General features: G+C 36.8%; 4 protein-coding genes and 1 pseudogene across 6 annotated transcripts; 4 read left to right on the top strand and 1 right to left on the bottom strand.

The window, feature by feature from the left end:
* Positions 1-1,873: 1,873 nt before the first annotated feature.
* On the top strand, positions 1,874-8,223 carry LOC117100209. The gene is made up of 2 exons (XM_033239801.1): positions 1,874-2,710; positions 6,568-8,223. Exon 2 carries the CDS (start codon positions 6,574-6,576, stop codon positions 7,435-7,437), a length of 864 nt encoding a protein of 287 aa, XP_033095692.1. The 5' UTR covers positions 1,874-2,710; positions 6,568-6,573; the 3' UTR covers positions 7,438-8,223.
* Positions 2,718-13,845, bottom strand: LOC117100210. Of its 3 annotated transcripts, XM_033239804.1 has the most exons (4): positions 11,765-13,845; positions 9,469-9,534; positions 3,129-3,209; positions 2,718-2,893 (listed from the first exon to the last, which is right to left on the bottom strand). In XM_033239804.1, exons 1-4 carry the CDS (start codon positions 11,784-11,786, stop codon positions 2,727-2,729), a joined length of 336 nt encoding a protein of 111 aa, XP_033095695.1. In that variant the 5' UTR covers positions 11,787-13,845; the 3' UTR covers positions 2,718-2,726. The 3 variants fall into 3 exon arrangements, 2 of the variants coding, with proteins under 2 accessions (XP_033095695.1, XP_033095694.1); XR_004444099.1 differs by lacking the exon at positions 9,469-9,534 and having other exon boundaries at positions 11,765-13,842; XM_033239803.1 differs by lacking the exon at positions 11,765-13,845 and having other exon boundaries at positions 9,469-10,890.
* Positions 13,846-20,100: 6,255 nt separating this feature from the next.
* LOC117100211 lies at positions 20,101-21,336 on the top strand (annotated as a pseudogene).
* Positions 20,735-21,555, top strand: LOC117100236. The gene is made up of 2 exons (XM_033239837.1): positions 20,735-20,752; positions 20,881-21,555. The coding sequence occupies exons 1-2, from the start codon at positions 20,735-20,737 to the stop codon at positions 21,553-21,555; spliced, it is 693 nt and encodes a 230-aa protein (XP_033095728.1).
* Positions 21,556-21,592: 37 nt separating this feature from the next.
* On the top strand, positions 21,593-23,074 carry LOC117100237. The gene has a single exon (XM_033239838.1). The coding sequence runs from the start codon at positions 21,593-21,595 to the stop codon at positions 23,072-23,074; it is 1,482 nt and encodes a 493-aa protein (XP_033095729.1).
* Positions 23,075-23,424: the final 350 nt, after the last annotated feature.

Consider the following 23,424-nt stretch of genomic DNA (forward strand, 5'->3'; position numbering starts at 1 on the left):
AATAATAATAATAATAATAATAATAATAATAATAATAATAATAATAATAATAATAACAATAATAAAATAAAAATAATAATAAAATAAAAACAAAATTAAAAAATTAAAAAATAATAATGAAAACAATAATAAAAATATTTAAAATAGGCATAATAACAATTATTATAACCAGGGTTGAGGAAAACACAATATAAAAAAGTAAACATTCAAATAAATAAAACTTAAAAATGCAAACAATATGAGGCATCTAAACAATCGTCATAGATGTGTGAAAATTAAAAAAAAAACTTGATTAAACATGAAAAGCGGGAAAAAACCCATGCCGATTTGCCTACTGACAATCGGGCCAATTTCTAAGTCTAATAATTGCGTCTATAGGCCTATTGCCGTTTTAATTGGTACTTGTTAACTTGTTATCATTGCCGTTTTGGTCTGTTGCCGTTTTGGTAATTATCATCACCGTTTTATTTTATTGCCGTTTTGGTTATGTATTGCCGTTTAGTCACTTCCGAGTGCCATTTTGACCTGCTACCTCTTTATGTTGTGGTCATATTAGACTGTAATATTAATAAAGAAGACCATCTAACACACAAATTCCCACGTCAATCAAAATTCTGTGTACTATATGCTGCTAAACTTTTGAAGGACTGAACTTCCTTAAGATCTGGACTCAGGAAATATAAATTTATATGTGCTGCGTGACTAAGTGTTCTAAGAAGTTAAAGACCGGACTTCCTTATGTTGTGGTCATATTATTAGAATGCTGTTAACCTGCTAGTCGGCGACCCTGCTACGACTGTTCTAGTTATAACAGCAACTAAAATGAACTATACGCGATTATTCGCTAAAATGATACAGATACAGACACAGATACAGATACAGATATATACTTTATTATCACAATAATGTGAGACTCGGTTCCTCGTTACCGTAACATTAAAAGCACAGGAAAATAGAAAAAATAGAAAATAAAGTCATATAAAAATAACAAACTGTTCAAACATTAAAAAAAAAAAAAAAAATGATAAAGGAAGCAACATTAAACCAACCGTGTAGCTCCTGTGATTCATACGAACGACGAATATCATTAAAGATCATTTACAACATAAAACATAGGCCTATATCAAAATTTTAGGTTAAACTTTCATCTTCGGTACATGCATATTACGGATTTTTGAATACATGAGATTTTCATGAAGGAGAATGTCCTGATCATACAAATTATAGACAATTACTGTTGTTTGACCATGCATTGAAAATGTGACGACGACGATCTATAATAATAATAACAATATTAATAATATAATAATAATAAAAATAATAATAATAATTATAATATTAGAGCCAGACTTCCAACAGTAACTCAGGCAACGGCCTAGGGTTGACAGTATTTATTTATTGATTTAATTATTTGGATATACACCTTCAGATCGGTGGCACACGTTTACAGTGAACAGTGCATCCTTATAATCAACAATATAACAAAGGAACAGAAAAAAAGCAATTGAACAAAATACTCTGTAGTCTACCACAGACTAACAAACAATTTGACACCTAGTGTACAAAACGTTAGTTTTCATAATAGACCTTAAATTCAACAGATTAATGAGTTGCGTAAAATCATTATAAGCCTATAGCTTAAACTCATCTTGCAATGAACTTCAATATCTTCCCCCCACCCACCCCTCCATTTCCTAATTGCTAATCCGACATAAAAGCAATTCAGGTAAATTATAAAAGCAATTCAGGCAATTAAATGAATATAACGAAACATACAATCAAATTTGTTCTGAGCCCTTCTTCCATGCTATCGCATACGACTTACAACATTTGTCAAATGCAATAAGCACATCATTATTTTGTGCGTGAGTGACACGAAGCTTAAAATCAATGTCGGCTGAGCTAAATGATTGCCAGACCTCTTTACAATTACATGTATAGGTAATTTTCCAAATTCACGAATTCGCTGACTCTTACGTAATTCAATGCAGCACAAATAAATAAACACATATTTAATGTCTTCTTCGCAATTATTGTTGCATAACATAGTACATATACCATCATTATTAAACCACATTAGCAAAATCTTAATGTAAATGTCGTCTTAGATGGCGCATGCGTACAATCGACTTATTAATTTTAAGCAATTTTAAAGCTAAGCCATATTAATAAATCGGACTTCAGACGAATTTAAGCTGATTTCTAGTTTGATAAATCCGGCCCTTGGTCTTTACGTATAATTTCCAAGAAGTTTCCGTATCCACCCAAATCAAATCATTTTTTAATACAATCAATAAATTTATAGCAAAGAATACCAAAATCGTAATGTAAGTTTACCATGGAGTTGAATAATAATTTAGTAATTCAGAGGAAAATGATAAAGGACTTTCCATACGTTCATGACGTAACCAAAAGAAGGCACAGCTCTCTCGTTTAAAGTCGTGGTATTTAGCAACTACCCAAATGCATTGCAGTGCTGGTGTACTTTTGACGGAACTATAGGGCGTTATCGCAACTGTGATTCAGTGGTGTGCACGTATATATAGTGTAAAATCAATGCGTTGCCATTCAGTTTTGTTTGCTTGCTCCTTGCATTGAATTGCTTCTTCAACACCGAAAAGCTTTTACCATTTACTATTCAATTATCTACACAATACAATCTCGAATTGACAGCAACAACCACAGTTATATTACTGGACTGAACGTTGACGTGAGTAAACTAAATTTCATTGAATTCTTGCAAATTGCCGTGGGTGGTATCGCTCAGCATTAATTTGCTCATTGTAGGAAGGTTTCCCTTTGTTGTTGATTTCGATACATACTAGGTTTATTTCTTTGGTTTTGCATTCACAGCTAATCATATCAGTGGTGCATCCAGGGGTTGCTAGGGTGCCTGAGGTTGAAAAAATACATATAAATGGATTCACTGATTGACAAAAATGCTACAGTTTCGATGTTCAGACAATAACCATTTGATTCATTAGAAACTACTGTAGGTGATACACAAAAGCGCCATGAGGCTATATATGGTGACGATATCTATTTAACTTAATATATCGAAGTGACCAATACCAAATTTATATTTATTCAATATTTTTTATGAGAAAGCACAATATAACTCGACTTACAGTTTTCCTTTATGCTTGTTTTAGGGCCCCGGTATTTAACTCCCGTCGGCGCTCGTGTGCTAGCTCCTGCCCGCAACATTCCTAAAAAATAAATCATTTTTCAGGCCGACTTTCAGTGTACTGTATTTACAGATTTTCTGTTAATACATCTGTTACAAAGAAGATGTTTTTGCTGCTCCGACTAGGCGGTATTACCGTGACTACTGGTTTAAGATATCTTGTATTTCAGGCATAGAAGTTAGGCAAGCCAAAGCCATTGCACAATCAAAAGAAAAACCTCAACGAACACATGTATGCCGTTTAATGCTGAACATGTTTTCTGCTCCAGTTCTTGCGTTTTCTGAGTGTAGCTCACTGTATCGAGTGCCCGGTAGTATTGGGAGGGGGCGACTGATGGGAATAAAGGATTAAGTGGGGGCTCGTGATGATGCAATGTTTGACTATTGGTGATGGCTATGGGCGTAGATCGGTGGGCAGTGGGTGAGGCATCATATCATTGTCCCCACACCTTTTCACCAGTTTTTTATAGTTAAAACCCCACTTTTCATAGAAGTGGAAAGAACAAAACGATCGACCGTCATGTATTTTGTCTGTTTACTCAGGGAACAGTTAATTTAACTGTTCCCTGGTTTACTTGTGCTCTGTTCCGAGTGCGGTGCGTATTTCAAGATAAAAACCGAGTAAAATCGCAATTGTTTGTGCATTTTGTATCCATCTCAGTAACCGCTCCATCGATTTTATGGGTGCAACGGTTATCAGAGACAAAATGTATTATGAAATCAATGTACTATACTTTACTAAATTTTGAAGCGTGTAAACCTACTAAGCCAACAGTTTCACAAACTCAAAAGTACACAATTTCTACTATAAACGATATATTTCTTTTGTTTATTATTAAGGCCCGCGTATACTAGTGTTCAATATTTTCTGCATACATAGATTCCTGTTTTTCATAATTTCAAAAACATTATAGTTAGTCAATTTAATTTTATTAAACAATAATTATACAGCAGCCCTTGACACGGATAGGTCTATCTATTTTGACTTATTTATTTAGTGATACCTACGATGTACGTGCACGGATCCAGGATTTTCCCTGACTTTTGTACAAATGGGATGGTCCTTGAAATGGTAGAAATTCAAAATGGAAGAGCCCAGAGAGGGACCTTCACAGTTAGACACCTCAGCCCCACCATGGTTGCCATTGGGGCTAAGGTAAGGAAAAAAAACAAGATAATGTCTCCTCTAGATGGCCGGAAATGGCACTCTCAGAATTTGAATATAATTATCTTTCTTTTTTTCTCCATTCCTTAAAAATAGTTTTGAAATATTTACGGGGCCCGGGCCGGCTTGGTTCCCCTTGATTCCGCCACTGCATGGGTGATCCCCTAACGCTAAGGTGACCTGGGTTTTAAAATAAATATTGCTAATTACGGCATTTCTACAAAAAGACAGGCCTAAGGAAGATGTTGCTGAAAACAGTGGTTGATCCAGAAATTCGAAATAGAGGGGGCGCAGACAGAAACCTCCACAGATAGATACCTCAGCCCCACAATGGTTGGGGCTGAGGTAAGAAAAGTTTAGATTATGTCGCCTATAGATGGCCCGACTTGGCACTCACATAATTTGAATATAATTTTCATGTTTTCTTCATTCTTTAACAATAATGTTGAAGTATTTACGGGGCCCTTGACGACTGAGTTACCCTTGAATCCGCCACTACATGGGGGAATCCCCTAAAGCTCGGGGTGATCTACGGTTTTAAAACAAAATATTGCTAATTACGGAATTTCTATAAAAAGATAAACGAACAGATTCTTCAAACTGCAAGGAAGATGTTGCTGAAAACAATAATCAAGCCAAATATATTTTTATTCGTTCTGTTGTTCATGTGAATCTCTGGGTATTACCTTAAATCTATGCTAAACACACAGTGTCATTTTAGTGTTGGGATAATTACAATAGCTACATTTACTTTGTTGACAAAATATACAGTAAGGTACACGGCACTGCCGCTGAAACTTGTATAATTCAATAAGTTCAAAATAAGTGTCAAGTATGTTTGTTGGAAAAATGGTCAACATTTCATTTTTATTCCTCACCCTGACGACGGTGTGGATCCGCGCCTGTGGTAGTGATAAGTTTTAAGTTTATCCGTGAAGGAACATGGGTTATTTTATTTGGTTTTCATGGTTCGAATACGTCACAAGTTAATCAGATAATACATAATTATTTTTATGATGAATGTTAGTTTGCACGAAATATGATTACTAAGATAAATTTAAAAACTTTTTATGAGTATTTCAGTGGTAGATTCAAGGAAGCCAGCCGGCCAACCTCCTTATTTTTCTTCAAAATTTAAATATGGAGAAAAAAAAATTTGTATTCAAATTTATGTCGGAGAGTGCCATTTCTGGCCAACTAAAGGTGCCATAATCATAAATTTTCTTACCTCAGTCCCAACTATAAGGGGACTGAGGTGGTCTACACCAGATACGACTTATTAAAGTCTATAGACGCCAGAGCGTCAATAAAGAGTTTTTCCCCTAGGCGGCACCTGGCACCCAGCCAGCTCAAGACTTCCTTATTTTGCAATTCGTCCCCCACCCCACTTCCCACAACGGATGGACGCCCTTGATGGTGGCGGATCCAGGGAGCATTCTCTTGGGATATCATTAAATGTCAAACACTGCTTTGAAAAAGTATTTTTTTTTAGTCTGAGAGTGCCATTTCAATGAACCTGGGTGCAGTGGCAGTGGCACTTGATCTTGTTGGGAAAATCAGCAACTCCGTCGGGAAACTTGAACCCGCAACCACCCTCCCCCCCCTCCCCCGTCGGGGAAATCCTGGCGCCACAACTACTAAAATTCTCTCCCTTCAGCCCCTAACCATGGTGGAGCTGAGATAAATATAGGCCTTTTTGAGGTAACGTACTCCTCGTTAGTGATGGCGCTGGCGGGGGCAAGGCTTTAATTACAATGCCGCACGTTATCTGATTAAAAACATATCATTATGAGCATTAATGGTTTCCCCTCAGTAGAGCCCGCACTTACTATCTGAGGTGAAACAACGGACATGCATTTGCAACGTTTTAGGACAACACAGAAATAAAGAAAAAATAAGTCTGGTTCGTTAAAAAAATAAATAAATAAATAAAAATAAAAAAATATAATAAAAGATATAGTACATCCCTGTGAAAATATAGGGCCTATGAAGATAAGCAAGCGAAAACCAGACTTAATTTTGAAATTTCGTTATTTCGTATCAACTTGATTATTGTCGCAATGTAAACCAAATTTAAATGTCAACATTTGATAACCCTCAACCACAGAAATATCACGCTTACCAATACGCACAATATGAGTAGATTACGTAATTCAATTATTGCTCATTAAAATGTGTAAATACTAAGATCTTGAAAAACTTCTTACAATTTCAGAAGAACATGACAGAACTAATTGCATTAGATATTGGCATGGCATTGCTCAAAGGAATAACAGGGAAAATTGGCACCAAAATGTTCGACTCTGTTTTTCCTGACAGTAAAGTTCCTAGTTATTTCGACAAAGTGTACAAACAAATAGCCGAAATTGTGAAGAAAGAAATCAAGCCAGATACTATTAATGAAATCAACGGACAAATCAAGGGAATCCGAAGTTATGTCTGTAATGTCTATGCGCCACGTAAAGAGAGTGGGGCTAGCAAGCAAGAACTTTTTGATATGATCAAAGATAATGCATATGATATTGCAGTCCATATGGTTGCTGTCTTGCAAGAAGACGCTTATGCAGAACCCGGATTGGGTGTATTTGTCATTGGTGCAGGAATGCATTTAACATTGCTTCAAGAATTGGCCCTCGTGGATCCTAACGTGTCCGATCCTACCGAATCTTCCTATGCTGTATCAGTTCAGAAATATGCAAAAGAATATGTGGCTTTTGTGGACAGAACGTACGACTCAATAGTAAAGAAACGCACAAATGATGCCACCATAACCGAAGTAAAAATCAAGTCAAAGACTATTCTACCGCCACCAGAATATCATAGTACACCAGGCATTGAGTATTGTTCCAAATGGACCGACCAATTTCTCGGCAAAACCTACAAAGATTCAACCATCTTAGAGCATACACGTACGTCATGGTCAAGCGGAACCAATGTTGAGATGGAAAATAGGAGTAAAAAGAAACGAAGCGACTACATTCAACAGGTCAAAAAAGATCTTGTTAAGAGTCTACATGATCCAATAGGCGTTGCCAACCTATGGCGAAAATTGGAGAAGCAGCCGATTCCTCCGCAAAGCCCCTAAGTCTCAAAAACATTAACAACTAAGAAGCAATATGTTTAAGATTATGTAAAGTCCAGAACATTTGGAAAACTCTTAATGGCGGGCCGAGTTTTCATTAATCTATATTTTAGTTTTACGTCTTAGTTCTAATTAGATATATCTTAGTTTTAAATATAGATGCTGCTATTTAAACTAAGTTATCTCTATTTAAAACTAAGATATCTCCATTTAAAACTACGATATCTCTAATTAAAACTAAGATATCTATTTTAATAGAGATATATCTATAGTTTTAAATAGAGATGTCATTGTTTAGAGATATCTTAGTTTAAATCTTAGTTTAACTATAGTTTAATTAGAGGTATCTTAGATTTAAATAGAGATATCTCTGTTAATAAACATATCTCTATTTAAAACTAAGATACAGTATCTTAGTTTTAAGTAACAGTTATAAGAACCGCTATAAAGTAAAAATATATATATATATATTATGTTTAATCATTGTCAGGTTTAATATGCTGTTCTTTGTAATAGACTTTATTTAATCATCATTATTATCATCATCATCATCATCATCATCATCATCTTCACCATTATTATTATTATTACAGTAGTGCTATTTTGGTATATTATCATCATTGTTACTCTCATTTTTCATAATTATTTCTATTCTCTAGTTCAAGTCATTGAAATTTTAACACCATAACATTTAATGTATTTTAGATTTAAATGATGATGTGCATTCACAAGGATTGTGAATGCACAAAAAAAAAAAAAAAAAAAAAAAAAAACAGTACACACCTAAAATACAAATCATAGCTACGTTCATTCGGTTTCATACGCTTAGATCTGATTCACGCTTGTGCATTTCATATTTTTATAATCACCGCATTTTTTCCCTTTTTTTGTGACAAAAACGTCAGAGTTATAAACCTAAGATGCCAATGAGATGGGTGGCAAAAGGCCTATGTGGTAAAAGGCCGAGTGGCAATTTGTCTTAAATGGCAGAAGAGGTCGGGGTGGCAAATGGACGGGTGGCAAAAGGCAAGGCAGCAAAAGGCCGAGTGGCTAAGGGCCCCGTGGAAAAATACCGTGTGTCAGTGAGTCTAGGCTCATTGAGAACCATGGACTACGTGTGATCATTACATGTTCTTTAACGCTGACTTGAACATGAAACTAATATGAATAACATTGTAAAAAAATAATTTGAGATATAAAGAAAAACAAATGGTGCACAAGAAAAACCAGCAAAAGGCCGAGTGGCTAAGGGCCCCGTGGAAAAATACCGTGTGTCAGTGAGTCTAAGCTCATTGAGAACAATGGACTACGTGTGATCATAACATGTTCTTTAACGCTGACTTGAACATGAAACTATTATGAATAACATTGTAAAAAGTAATTTGAGATATAAAGAAAAACAAATGGTGCACAAGAAAAACCATGTACGCCTTCAATAAAACAGTTGACAGTGACAATAAAGATAAACAAGTCTATTGATATTGACAAATGATCGGGAATTATTGTAAGGATTACAGATTCAAAAGTAAATATACCATGGCTGTATTAAGTTATTGTACCTTATTCATAAGACATTACGTTCACAAATAGAAATGAAACTAGTGAAACTACAGCATTACACAGGCACTTGATAATACTGATGCTTAACAGATACAAGTCAACTTTATTGTCAAAAAATAAATTACGAGATATTTTTGTACATAACATAGAATTGTTTATAAATGTGATAAATATCAATTAAAAATTCCCTAGTTAATAAAATTTGGAGTTTATGTACTTTTCTTCTTAAATTTTGATTAAATAAATTACAAGCATGTAATGCTGAATGTCTGAAACGGGTTGTGGATATTTTTGTTGTTTGAGTCTAACCCTTCCGGTTAATTTACGATAATGTCTGAGTATAATGATGATGGGATGAGTCTTGCATAATTAAATTAAATTTCTTGAGTATAACATTTGTAAAGATATCTTCTAAGGATTCCATATTGGCTTCAATCACTCTGTCAGTCTTGTTAACAATTCTCGATAGGTTACCTTTGCTGCCTACGGTGATATGGGAAAACCAGATAATAATACAATAAGCAAGGATTGACTGGACAACTGAGGAATAAAACAAATGAATAAGATGAGAGTTAACATTAAACCGTTTTAATCTATATACAAATAACATTCGTTTATTTACCTTAGTATGGAGTTCTTTAGTGTTGTTTTCCCAGTTAAGTTCATTATCAATAATCAATCCCAAGTACTTAATGTCTGTCAGCAATTTCCACATTCTCATTTATCGATTAAAATATTTTCGTGAATAGTTTTATTTTTCCTTCTGAAGTCGACAATATCTTCAGTAGCATATAATTGACGAAAAGAAATGTCGATCAAATACGAAGTGGCTTAATCAAGACTGTTTAAGAGGGTTAATTGTATGTGAAGTTGAAAATGAAACTGACACTGTTAAGGAAGCCTTGAGTCTTGTAAATCACTGCAAGGCTTCAGATAAGGATGGTATTACCAATGAGCTCTTTAAATGGAGGTAATGTTATCCATCATGCTCTATTACAACTTTTCAAGAGAAACATCTTGATGTAATTCAAAAAGAATGGAATATGTGTATAATTGTACCTGTTTTTAAACAACGGAGTGGAAAGAATTTAAACAACTGCCGAGGAATATCTCTAAAATTATTAGGCCTATTGTTTTTTTTTTTATTCTTTAAATCCTGATTGTTGTGAAGTCATGTATTCATGGTGTTAGCGGATGTAAATTATTTTCGAAGATGTATAAAAACTAAACAACAATAACAAAGGTATTAGGCCTTTATTCATATTTTCAAATAGGACATTTCTTTGCATGATATAATTTGAGTCAAGGAATTTTGTCTTCGTCATGACGAAGAGGTTCACCCATGACGAAGCGGTACACTGCCAAGATTGCCGTGGGAGATGGGGGTATGTGGGTGTGTAAAACTAAACCAAGGGGATCGGGAATCACGGTAGGCAAGGGGCTCGATTCGTGATTGAAAGCTGGAGGGGACGAATTTCAAAATAAAGAAGTCTTGGCCGCAGGCCCAAACATTGGCTGGGGTGGGGGCGTCTATATAGCCTTTTATAAGTCGTATCTAATGAATTTTAAGAATAGACCTTAACTTTATTTCCACACTACATTTTTCTACTACACGTCTTGCGGATCCAGGAATTTTAAATACAGTAGAACCCCTATTAAGGAGACACCTTAGGGAGCAAAAAAATTTCCCCTTTAATAGGAGGTGTCCCCTGAATAGGGGTACCCCTATTTACTAACCAAAACGTGGAATTGTCCCCTTAATAGGGGTTTTTTGGCATATTCATATAATGATGTCATACAATTCTTCATAATTTAATTTTTATTGACATACAGTATTTAAAGTAGAATTATAACTAATTTATAGAAATAACTTTCAAGGCAAATTTATAATATGAAATCAGCAGAAATGTAATTAAAACAACAATATATGTTCCCAATATTTTTTCATGATGAATGAATTAGAATTATATAAAAGTGCGCAAAAAATAAAAATGAAGTCCCAATAGTTAAGGGTCAAAATTGTCAAGATTGGTTTATACAAAGTAACACATATGCCTTACCTATATTCACTTTAAGGATTTGGGGAGAAAATTCTGGTTTATTGCTCAAATTTCAAAGTTCAATTTTCCATTTGAAATAATTTAGTAAAGTAATAAGCCTACAATAACTTTAAAACAATAGAACAATTTTATTAAAAAGTAGTTGCTTTTCATACATATACCAAAATAATATAACAAAATCCAAGAAGAAATTGGACAAATTTAAAAAATACAAAATTCAATCAAGTCAATAAGAGGAGAGAACAGAACAACCTTAAACAGATACAAGCAAAACAACAAACCATGAAAATAATTAAACACACCAAACTACTACCAAACAAAGACGGATTATTTTACTTGGTTCAAAATTCTTTTTGAAATTTCAGTTAATAATATTAATATTAATATTAATATTAATATTAATATTAATAATAATATTATTAATAATAACGTTTTATTATTATTATTATTATTATTATTATTATTATTATTATTATTATTATTATTGTTGTTGTTGCTGTTATTACGTAGTCTAACAAAAACTCGCACTTGACAAACAGCAGTAGAAAGGTGATAAAAGTTCCTTATTTCATTTTAAACATATGACTTTGCATCTTTGAACTTTGACCTTTCTTGTTTCTGTTTGTTTTGTTATACATTTAAATAGTGCAAAACAAAGTGTTCCTCATCAATTACTGTGTACAATTATGTTAATTGTTATTCATACTTACTTGTGAACACCTTCAAAGACATCTTCTTGGCAGGTACTTCCACTATCTGTGTTAACACCCCTCTGAAAAAAAAAAAATCTTGCAAAATAATTATACAGAATATACTGCCGTGATTTGGAAAAAAGGCATTAACTCCAAAATCCTAGTTTTGAGTTATTGAGCAAAACGCGTTTGTCGTTAGCCTTTTATACTGGAAATGAATTCTAGTAATTTTTTTTGGCAAATATACTAAACATATAATTAAAAAACATTAAATAATTTTCATGGTGATTTTTGTTCTTTAACCCTATTTAAATGGAGATAATGCACTATTCCAAATTTTAACAGGAGTCAATGGTGCGTGAAAAATCTGAAGTAAGGCATTAACTCCAGTTTTTCCAGTGAAATGTGTATCTTACGTAGCCAAATTACAGTACAAATAATGTATGCCAGTGTCAATTATATATTTCACGAAATTTAGTCCATGTAAGTGAAAATTAATATTATAGTATAAATTTATAATCAATTTAGGAGTCGTCATTGTATTGTACACGTATAATTTAGATAAAATTATTATTGTTCAAATTAAGCTGCTATCATTTTTATATTCAATCAGAATACAATGATATTGATATATGATGGTTATATTATGAAGAATAATATTAACCTCTAATTTACATATATTAAATTTACAGACTTCTATTTTACAAACGCGAAGTTACATATTTCGAATCTTCATATATTTACGAATCATGTAAAAAGTGCCCAAATACAAAAATTATACTTTTTAAGCTATTATTCGAAATTAAAGACAATATTCGGTGAGGTAAATGAGAGGTTCTATAAAATGGTGTGGCAGATAAATATAATCTAAATGAATCAAAGTTATACGAGTTGTAGGTTTTCCCTTTTATTTGTCAACATCATTTTTCCAGCATTGAAGATAATGAAATATTCTTTTCTTAATTTTTTTGTGATTTTATTACTTTAACAGCATTGAAGATAATGAAATATTCTTTTCTTTATTTTTATTGTGATTTTATAACTTTAATCAGCGTTCAATATAATGATATTTTCTGTATTTTATTGCAATTATTGGCCTGATTTTTCACTCAATTATCAATCAAATCTGCGAAATCGCCAACAGGCATGTTCCTCCAAAAGGCCTTTTTTTATTCTCGCTCATTAGTGGTGGAAGATTCTTTAATATGCCATTTTTTTAAACCGAAGTAAAGCTAGGCATTATGTGCATTTACATGCTATCATGACTAATTAACTATGCGTAATTGTCTTCTGTGATTGGGTCATTATGATCTGTTAATTGTTTGGTGGAGATAATGCCTTCTTCCAAATTATTCTGCATTCATGGATTGGAGGGACATCACCTATTTCCCCGTCAGGGACATCGGCACTTGTCGGGAACATCGGCCATACGTTGGTGACATCGCACCCATCCCCTTCCTTCTCTAGTTTGGAATATCAACCCCCATCGAGCAATATCAGCACCACGACTGCTGTGGATTCGGCTGTAACATAAATCCGCTTTATCCCAGGTAAAGCTCGGTTTCCATAGAATCGCTCACCCTATCGGCGACAGGCGCCGACAGTTGTCGGGAAGGTTGAACCTGGTTTAACTTTGCCGATTCGGGGTGCCTTCATAATTACGTCAGGGTAGCTAGTCGATGCACCTTGATTCGTCTGAAACGAAATCGGCAGGGGTGGCGCCAGAGGGGTGATCGGGGGCAGGGCACGGCTCCCCCGTCGTTGGGGAGAGCTGCTCTAAAATCGATTAGATAAGCCTTTGAAACCCCTTCGCACTCTGGACCATCCCTGAATGATCGGCAAAGTTGAACCAGGTTCAACCTTTCCAACAACAGCTGCCGGCGACTGTCACCGATAGGGTGAGCGATTGTATGGAAACCGAGCAAGCATCATGGTTAATCCAGCTTAGTAAACGGTTTTGTACCAAGTAGTCTGGCCAAGACAAAATAGTTATATAGCATTCATATTTTTTTTTTTTGTCGTGGTAGCGCAAGCAAGTTAAGTTAAGGCGAGTCGAGTGGACAGGGACGCCGCTAGCTGCGCTGGTTCCAGCCGCTCCTCGCCCATGGTTCGGTTGGAAGAACCAAGTCTTCTCGGATAAGGACTTAAAATGGAGGTCAAGTGTATACATATGGCTCGTGTGCACTTTTTTTTAAAGAACCCATTGCATCTTTCGGAAGGGTAGGGGGTTACCCCGATGTTATGGTTCATTTCAACCCCTATCTTTTTGGAATGATGTGAACATCATCAGCCGAATGTAGTACAAATGTTTATCAGTATGATTAATCTGCTCAATAAAAAAGTTTAATCACTTGCGCAAATATAAAGATGTGGGTAACGACCTGCTATTTAGGCCCTCTTTAGGCTAGACGCGCCTAGATGGTTGGAAGCGACGATCGAAGAAAAACGGTTAAGCAAGCCAAGGAATTCGGTAACTTCCATTCCTCAGTATTAAAATCCTTCCATTGATGGGCACTGTCTAAAACTTTCTTCCAGCTTATCTCTGAAAGGATTGTAACCTTTTCGTCTGCAGTTGGCCCAACATTGATTACACAGGAGCCAGTGAGCTTCCATGACGGCCTAGGCTCGGACATGACACGTTGTTGTTTGTTGTTATTTCGATACATTCATTATCCACCATCAACTAAATTGCCTTAAAGGAAAGAAAAGTGGTTCGTGTGGGAATCGAACACACAACCTCCATGTTTGCTATTCATTATCCACCATCAACTAAACTGCCTTAAAAAAAAAGAAAAAAAAAACTGACTCGTGTGGGAATCGAACCACGACCTTCAAAATAATAAAAATAAAAATAAATAAAAGATTTAAAAAAAAACTTGCCCCGTGTGGGAATCGAACCCACGATCGCTGAGTTTACTACCCCTGATCCAGCATGACTAAACGGAGGGAGGTAAACCGCGGCCCCTAAGCCATAAATGCGATAAATCCATTCATGGATTTTATTCAATATAATATTCAATGTAAAAAATTCAAGCAAAAAAGTTAAAATTAAGATTATGAATTATGGATAATGAATAGCAAACCTGGTGGTTGAGTGTTCGATTCCCACACGAACCAATTTTTGTTTTTCGCAACATCACAGTACTCTGTTGGCCCGACATCGGTAAACGTTTTAAATTTACAACTTATAACCAACGTCGGCCTAGCTGTTGTCACCAACCTCCACTAACATTTACCGACGTCGGGCCAACAAAGTACTTGTGACGTTGGGACAACGTCTATAATCACATCCTAATATTTACAACCTCTAACCAACGTCGGGCCAACGGTTGTAACCAACCTCCATTCCAAACGTTAACCGACGTCGGGCCAACAGCGTTCTGTGACGTTGAGACAAGGTCTGTAATCACATTTAATATTTACAACCTCTTGCCAACGTCGGTCCAACGGTGGTAACCAACGTCTATTTCAAACGTTTACCGATGTCAGGCCAACACAGTACTATGATGTTGCGACAACGTCTGTTATCACATCATAATATTTACAACCTCTAACCAACGTCGGGCCAACGGTTTTAACCAACCACCATTTCAAACGTTTACCGACGTCGGGCCAACAACGTACTGTGGCGTTAAGACAACGTCTACAATCACATCTAATATTTACAACCTCTAGCCAACGTTGGGCCAACGGTAGTACCCAAACATCTTTTTAGTAGTTTGCCGACGTCGGGCCAGTAACAAATCGTGACATTGTAGCAACGTCGGTAGTCAGACTGAATATTTACGACAACTTACCAACGTTGGGACAACATCAGAAAATCGACAAATATATTCATACGTTGGGCCAACGTGAAATTCCAATGTTGGTTTGACGTTACCTCTCCGACCAAATTTTGCAACCAAACACCAACGTCGTACCAACGTGAGATATCCGACCCCGATGCTTGCCAACTTTTACCAACGTTGGGCCAACGTCGCTTTGCTAGCTGGGTATATACCGGTATATTATAGTTAATACGATGTAAACTAAAGGATTATTTCAAGAACAAAGAAATAACTCCCATCGACAAATATCAACCAACAGCAACACGCGAAAAATCACAATGGACGCCTCTTGACGGAAGAAACTCATTTATTGATTCCTTCACCAAAACCGCTAAAGCTCATCTAGACAATTTCATCGCTAAGAACTCACAAACAGATTACGAAGACAACCTAACTAAAAAAACAACGCAAAGCTATAACTGAAGTCAGTAAACAATGACATTGTTATCCGCCAGGAAGACAAAGGCGGTTCCATCACTATTTTAGATAAAATGGATCATATTAATGAAGCTGAACAACAACTGAATGACCCTTTGTCTTACCGTCCTATGCTCACTGACCTACTCCTACCTACTCCAGCGAACTACGCTCCCTCATCTCTTCATTTAGCCATATTGAAACTGACCTCAACTCTCTCATTCCATCTTCTCCTAGAACCGGCCTTATTTTACACTAAAACTTTTACTACCTAAACTTCATAAGCTTCCTAAAATAGTAGCCGACAAGCTGGACAATCTCGCCACTAATATTGACCCTCATCATTCCACTGCTACCCCTCTAACCTCGTCTTATCTCGACCCCCTCTACTATATGACGTAGCCAAATCTTTATCGATTACTCCTCATAGCCGACCTATCGTCTCATGCCGAGGCACTCTTACCGAACACATCTCTCTGGCTACATTGACTATATCCTTAATCCTCTACTTCCTGCTATACCCAGTTTTATTAAAGATACCACTCATTTTCTTCAGAAACTCAACTCTATTGATTCCGTACCCCCTAATACGCTCCTCGTCACTATGGATGTCAGTTCATTATATACCAACATCCCACATTCTGAAGATATCGATGGTTGTTATAAATTTCTTATTGACCAAGGTTTCTCCGTTGACCTAGCTACCGAGCTCTCATCTACAGGTATTATCAAATTTACCCTTACTCACTGTTGTGAAGGTACAAAACCATACTGACATTAGCATAGAAAGTAGTTTGGTAGAGGAATATTATACTCTAATTTGATTAGTCAGTCAGACTCCTAGTATATACCCAACACTAAGAGAAGCGAGCTAGATCTGTGAGTCATCTTAACCCTTTGCTCAAGGGTCATGAATGTTGTAATAAATCATCTAAAATGCAGCACTTCAGTGCAAAACCACACATTCTTTCTTTAGTTTATTCTCAGTTTGTAACAGTATGGTGTGTCAACAGTATAAGAAGAATAATCCATAATTATCCAGTTTAGTTCCCCTATCCAGGTAATTACTCACTTTTTTTTATTACGATAATTCCGTTAATTATGTGTTTAATTGATTTAGCTAATTAATATGGTATAGACTGAATATTATAGTAGGACTAATATTGTAGGCTTTAAATGATAATATGATTTAACATTTTACTTATACCCTGCTTTTATCTTATTGTTCGTAGTTTACCACACATATATATCAGCACTATTGTTTTGACGATTGAAGGAATATCGGAAATAAACACAAATAAGTCATATATTGTAAAGCTGTGTTAATTCTGTTGAGTTTGAGCTGTTTGGGAACATTAAGTACAGTTTTTGGAGGTGATTGTAATATAGGCCTGGGTTCTAAGAAGTCATCTACCATTACAGTAAACTGGAATAGAAGTAAAGTTTTTTTTGTGGATTTTGTAAAATCATGCTGTAGTATACAGGTTGACAAAGGAACCACCAAGTATGGTTGAGGATCGAGACAAAAGAACCAGAAAACTTACGGATAAAGGAATAGAATATCTTGTAAGTACAAAGATAAAACAATTCTTAAGTAACAAGAAGAATCTAAATGAAATCGTAACTGAACTACAAACATTATGTATCACGTCAAATGACTGCAATTCTCTACAGTCACAAAGGAAAACATTGCAAACGGAATATGAATTGCTTAAAAGGGCATATGCTGAAGCGATTGATTATGTAGGAATAGAAGACAAAGAAAAATTAATCGTTATGTTAAAAGAATGCGAACACGCCAAATCAGTGGCTCTAAAAGATGTGCACGATAGAATAAACGAGTTGGAGTTTGAATGTGCATCGAAGTCTGGCATCCTGTGTCCCTTTCATCAAAGTTAAAATGCGTGCCCTAGCAGAAGCCGAAGCAGCACTAAATGTAGAGCTAGCGTTTGAAGATAAAAATACAAAATTGGAGCAGCAGATCCAACAGCAAGAAAGATTTTTGCGTAAGTTGCAGTTAAGGCAAGAGCTAGCAAAGACAAAAGCGAAAATGGAAGCATGTCTCTAAGTTGATTCTGATGAAGAAGAAAGCATTGAGTGGCTTCTTCCGACAAACAAAGAACAAGACATGCAGAAGTTTCTTGATTCAAGCCAAACACCAATTCTAAAAACAACCGAAGCACAGGCAAACCCGGAAAATGGTATTACATCGACACGTAAGTCTAACTCACCAATTATTTCCGATCAAAATATCATAACTGACAATACTGGATTAAGTGCGACTGCACAACCTTTTATACCACCACCTATTGTTCAACAAGAAATGTCTACACTATGGAGGCCACCAGCTAATACCATGTCTTCAACAACTGCCAATTGCACATCACCGTACAATCCAATTCACGACACGACACCAATTATTAAGCAACTTGTGGACTCCTTCAGACTACCGCAAGTTAAGGTAGAAGTGTTTAGTCGAGATCCGATGAGATTTCCAATGTGGGAATCGTCTTTCCACGCTTTAATAGAATCGAAAGCTGTATCTTTCAATGAAAGATTAAACCTCTTAAGTGAACACCTGGCCGGCGAACCGAAGGCCATGATTTCAAATTATTTGCTACTACAGACCGAAGATGCATACAATCAAGCGAAAGCAGATCTGAAGGAGAGATATGGCAACAACACTGTAATTGCTAAAGCTTTCATAAACAAACTGTCTGCATGGCCAAAAAAAAAAGAAAACCGGAAGAGATCCAGTAGGCCTTCAGAAGTTTTCAGGCTTCATGAATGAGGTTGTTGCAGCCAAAAAGCGAATCCCTGACCTTATGATTCTGGACTTCGCAAGGGAAAATGCTAAGTTAGTAGCAAAGCTGCCTCTGTACATAGAAAACAAATGGCGAAGCATTGTACAAAGCAAAAGCCAAGAAGGACGATTCCCTACAGTTGATGCCTTTGCCGAGTTTCTGAAGACCAAATCTAAAGAGGCCAACAACCCAATATTTGAAAACGACTACACTTCAAATGCTAGAGCAAAACCAGATAATTTTAAAAAGACCTATGCCATGTCATTTGCAACCAAAGTAAACGAGAACAGAAAGGAGGACCATGTAGTGAACTTGTTGTGTCCTTTCTTCAATATTAAACACCACATTGATGATTGCAAAGAATTTACTAAAATATCACGAAAAGAGAGAAAACAGTTTCTAATGGACAATTGTCTATGTTACGTATGTGGAATGAGCAAAAATCATCGAGGATCTGCATGCCAAAGTAGAGTAAAATGCAAGACATGTTCACGTTTTCATCTTTCCTGCCTTCATTATGAGAAAAAGGCCATTAGTACTTATGTCAATAGTACATCTCATTGCACAAAAATATGTGGTGATGCAACATACTATACTACAGATAACTCAATGATTGTACCAGTATGGGTAAGAAACAAGTCGGATCCGTCACATGAAATTCTACAGTACTGTGTGTTGGATCCTCAGAGTAACATTTGCTTTCTTTCTGAGGACTCCAGGAAACAATTAAACATTGATGGCCAAGAGACCAATTTATCCATATCTACTATGCTGAAATCTGATGCAGTTGTGCCTAGCTAGTCGTCGTGTGAGAGACTTAGAAGTGATGAGTAATGATAGGAGAGTAATAATACCCTTGCCGAACGTTTACACACGAGACACAATTCCAGTGGAACGCTCTCAGATTCCACGACCAGAAACAGCTAGTAAATGGGCACATCTATGCAAAGTGTCGGATAAGATAATTCCATACATGGCGAATGTTAAGGTTGGCCTTCTCATTGGAAACAACATTCCCAGTGCTGTTAGGCCGAGGGATATAGTAGCTGGGGAAGAGGATGAGCCATATGCTCAACAAACAATACTCGGATAGGGTATTGTCGGAGGTGTGTGTCACACTGCAAATCCAATCAAGGTCACTGCAAATCCCATCACTGCTGCTGAATATCGCAGCCACCCTTCAGATCAAGGAAAAAATAGATTGACATTTTCCACTAATGTTAAAGAGGTGTTTAGTCCTCAACAGGTTCTGAAGATGTTCAAAGTGGACTTTACTGACCATAATTCTGAACAAGAGATGCTTTAAGCCAACGACCAGAAGTTTATTAAAACACTGACAGACAACATCGTTCAGAGGGATGATGGCCACTATGAAATGCCACTACCACTACGATCACAAAATATTTAACTGCCAAACAATCGACAGTTAGCAGTCAAGAGGCTAATGCAGTTGAAGAGAAGATTACAAAAGGATGACAAATTCAGAAGTGATTATGTCACCCTCATGAAGGATCTGATTAGTAACAGCGCAGAGACTGTGCCAGAGCAGACCAACAATAGAGGCAACATAAATTATGTGCCTCATACAGGCGTTTACCATCCCAAGAAGCCTGACCAAATACGAGTCGTGTTCGACTGTTCTGCTGAATCCCAAGGTGTCTCACTCAATGACTACCTTCTCCAGGGTCCTGATCTAATTAATGGACTTGTTGGTGTTCTTTGCCGTTTCTGCAAAGATGAGGTCGCCATAATGGCAGACATCAAGTCTATGTTCCATCAGTTTTATTTGACGGAGAATAATAGAGATATGCTGCGCTTCCTGTGGTGGAAAGATAGTGATATGGACAAGGACATCGTAGAATACCGAATGCCTGTCCATTTGTTTTGAGCATCGAGCTCCCCTGGATGCGCAAATTTTGGCTTAAAACAAACAGCTAATTATGGAGAGGAGGAGTTTGGTAATGAAGCTTTGTGAGAAATGACTTTTATGTGGATGATGGTCTCGCGTCATTTCCAACAGTAGAGAAAGCAATCGATATTGTTACTTCAAGCAGAGCACTTTGAAGTTCTAAATGCTGTTCCCAAGGAAGATAGAGCCAAGGGACTTAGAGAGCTCGACATTAATACCGACACCTTACCAATAAAACGTGCTTTAGGAGTCAGCTGGTATGTTGAGGTGGACTGCTTCCAATTTAAAATAGAACTCAAAGACAAACCCTTATCTCGCAGGGGAATTCTCTCAACAATAAGCTCAATATGCGATCTACTTTGGTTCGCAGCTCCAGTAGTTTTAGTGGAAAAGATTATTCTACAAGAGTTATGCAGATCCAAAGTTGACTGGGATGATCCAGTACCAGATAGTCTGAGACCCAGATGGGAGAAGTGGAGAAACGAGATTCACCTACTAGGAGACCTGCAAATAAATCGATGTCTTAAACCAACAAACTTTGGTGAAGTTAAAGCTATAGAGCTTTATCATTTTTCAGATGCATGTGAAGTAGGTTACGGCCAATGTACATACGTCCGCATGTTGAACCAAAATTCCTTCCTCATTGGAAAGGCTCGAGTTACACCTGCCAATAAGATGATCACAATACCCAGATTAGAACTGGCTGCAGCTGTTGTATCAGCTAAAATAAGTGATCTTGTGAAAAGAGAACTACGGTACGAACATTTGAAAGAATTCTTCTGGGTGGATAGCAAGGTAGTTCTCGGATACATAAACAACGAAAAGCAAGAGATTCCATGTGTATGTAGCTAACAGGGTGCAGCAAATTCGGAACTTAAGCTCCCCAAATATGTGGGCATACGTTAAAACATCTGATAATCCAAGTGACGATGCCAGTAGAGGCATGAGTGCTAGTCAACTAACTAGAGAGTGCAGATGGTTTAAAGGTCCAGGCTTTCTTTGGCTAGACGGACTGAGTGAACGTCCTGAAATAGAGGCTGAAAATGAATCAATGTTGCTGATGCAGAAAGAAATGAAAAAGGCAACTGTGTTCAGTACTCATGTGGATGAACCAACTCCATACATCAGCAGTAAACAGCTGCAACATTACCCTACTTGGATCCATGCCGTACGAACCATATCTACTTGTCAAAAAGTTAAAAACAAGTGGATGGAAGCAAGTAACATTCAACAATCTATGATCAAGAAAGGCACAGATGAGCCGAAAGCCACAAATGTCAAAGACTTGAATGAAGGTAAAAAAGTTATCATCAAAGGCTCACAGCTGGAGAAATTCCCAGAAGAGATTGAAATCTTGAAGAATCTAAAGACTAAAGGAGAAATAATTGGTAGAAACGGAACAAGAGAACGGAACCAATCTTTAAAGCGTGCAAGTATTCTCTACAAGTTAGATCCTTTCCTAGACCAAGAAAACATACTTCGAGTTGGTGGCAGAATTAAGAGAGCAGATATCCCAATGGAAGTGAAACATCCAATAATCATACCAAGAAAAGGTCATGTGACTAATCTCCTGATAAAACACTACCACAGAGAAGTAGGTCACATGGTGAGAACTGCAACACATAATGAAGTTCGTCAGCGTGGATACTGGATCATCAATGGCTCAAATGCTGTCTCACAGTGGATAACAAACTGTGTACCGTGCAAGAGAACGAGAGGTGCTCTTCAGACGCAAAAGATGGCCGATCTTCCACTTGACAGAATGGGACAAGAACTACCCTTCACTTATTGCGCAGTGGATTTCTTTGGTCCATTCAAGATAAAAGAAAAACGAAGCCAAGTCAAAAGATATGGCGTTCTTTTTACGTGCATGTCTCCCAGGGCTATACATATAGAGCCAGCTAATTCATTGGAGACTGACGCCTTTATTAACGCTTTACGCCGCTTCTTAAACGTAAGAAGACCTATAAGACAGATTAGGTCTGATAGAGGGACCAATTTTGTGGGTGCTAACAATGAGATGATGAAAGGTCTCAAAGAAGTTAACCAGAGTAAGGTTATGGAGTTCCTGCTTCGCCAACAGTGTGATTGGATCGGTTTCAAATTCAACGTTCCCGCTGCCAGTCATATGGGTGGAGTGTGGGAACGCCAAATTCGAACGGTCAGATCAGTCTTGGAACAACTCCTTAGAGAAACAGGTACTCAACTAAATGACGAGTCATTCCGAACACTCCTGACTGAAGTACAAAACATTGTCAATTCCCGACCCCTGACTACAGACAATCTGTCAGACCACAACTCTCCTGAACCATTGACACCTAACCATCTACTGACGTTGAAGTCGAAGATCTTGCTTACCCCCACCTGGTAATTTTCAACGTCCAGACCTGTACTCCAGACAGAGATGGCGACGTGTGCAACACCTCCCAAATGAGTTTTGGTATCGCTGGAGGAGAGAATATTTTCAAACACTGCAGCCTAGACAAAAATGGACGAAACCTGAAAGAAATCTTCAAATTGGAGATGTGGTTATCATCAAGGACGACAACCAGCCACGCAACTATTGGCAGCTAGGAAGAGTCGACCTGGTGTATCCCAGCGACGATGGTCTAGTACGAAAAGTTAAACTGCTGGTCGGGAATCCTAATCTTGACCAAAAGGGAAGAAGAAAACAAGCCCCATCTTATCTTGATAGACCAATCCAAAAGGTAGTGCTTCTGG

Source organism: Anneissia japonica, unplaced genomic scaffold (genome assembly GCF_011630105.1).
Source record: "Anneissia japonica isolate Jap-2015-1 unplaced genomic scaffold, ASM1163010v1 scaffold6788_len1366326_cov149, whole genome shotgun sequence".
Lineage (NCBI taxonomy): Eukaryota > Metazoa > Echinodermata > Crinoidea > Comatulida > Comatulidae > Anneissia > Anneissia japonica.

Coding starts and splice junctions, on each gene's coding strand:
- LOC117100209 (XM_033239801.1), top strand. CDS start 6,574: ATGACAGAACTAATTGCATTAGATATTGGCATGGCATTGCTCAAAGGA.
- LOC117100210 (XM_033239803.1), bottom strand. CDS start 9,715: ATGAGAATGTGGAAATTGCTGACAGACATTAAGTACTTGGGATTGATT. Junction 3,210..9,468: donor TATCACCGTAGGCAGCAAAG/GTAACCTATCGA, acceptor TTTATTTTTTAG/GAATGTTGCGGGCAGGAGCT. Junction 2,894..3,128: donor AACAAGCATAAAGGAAAACT/GTAAGTCGAGTT, acceptor TTTCAACCTCAG/GCACCCTAGCAACCCCTGGA.
- LOC117100237 (XM_033239838.1), top strand. CDS start 21,593: ATGTGGGCATACGTTAAAACATCTGATAATCCAAGTGACGATGCCAGT.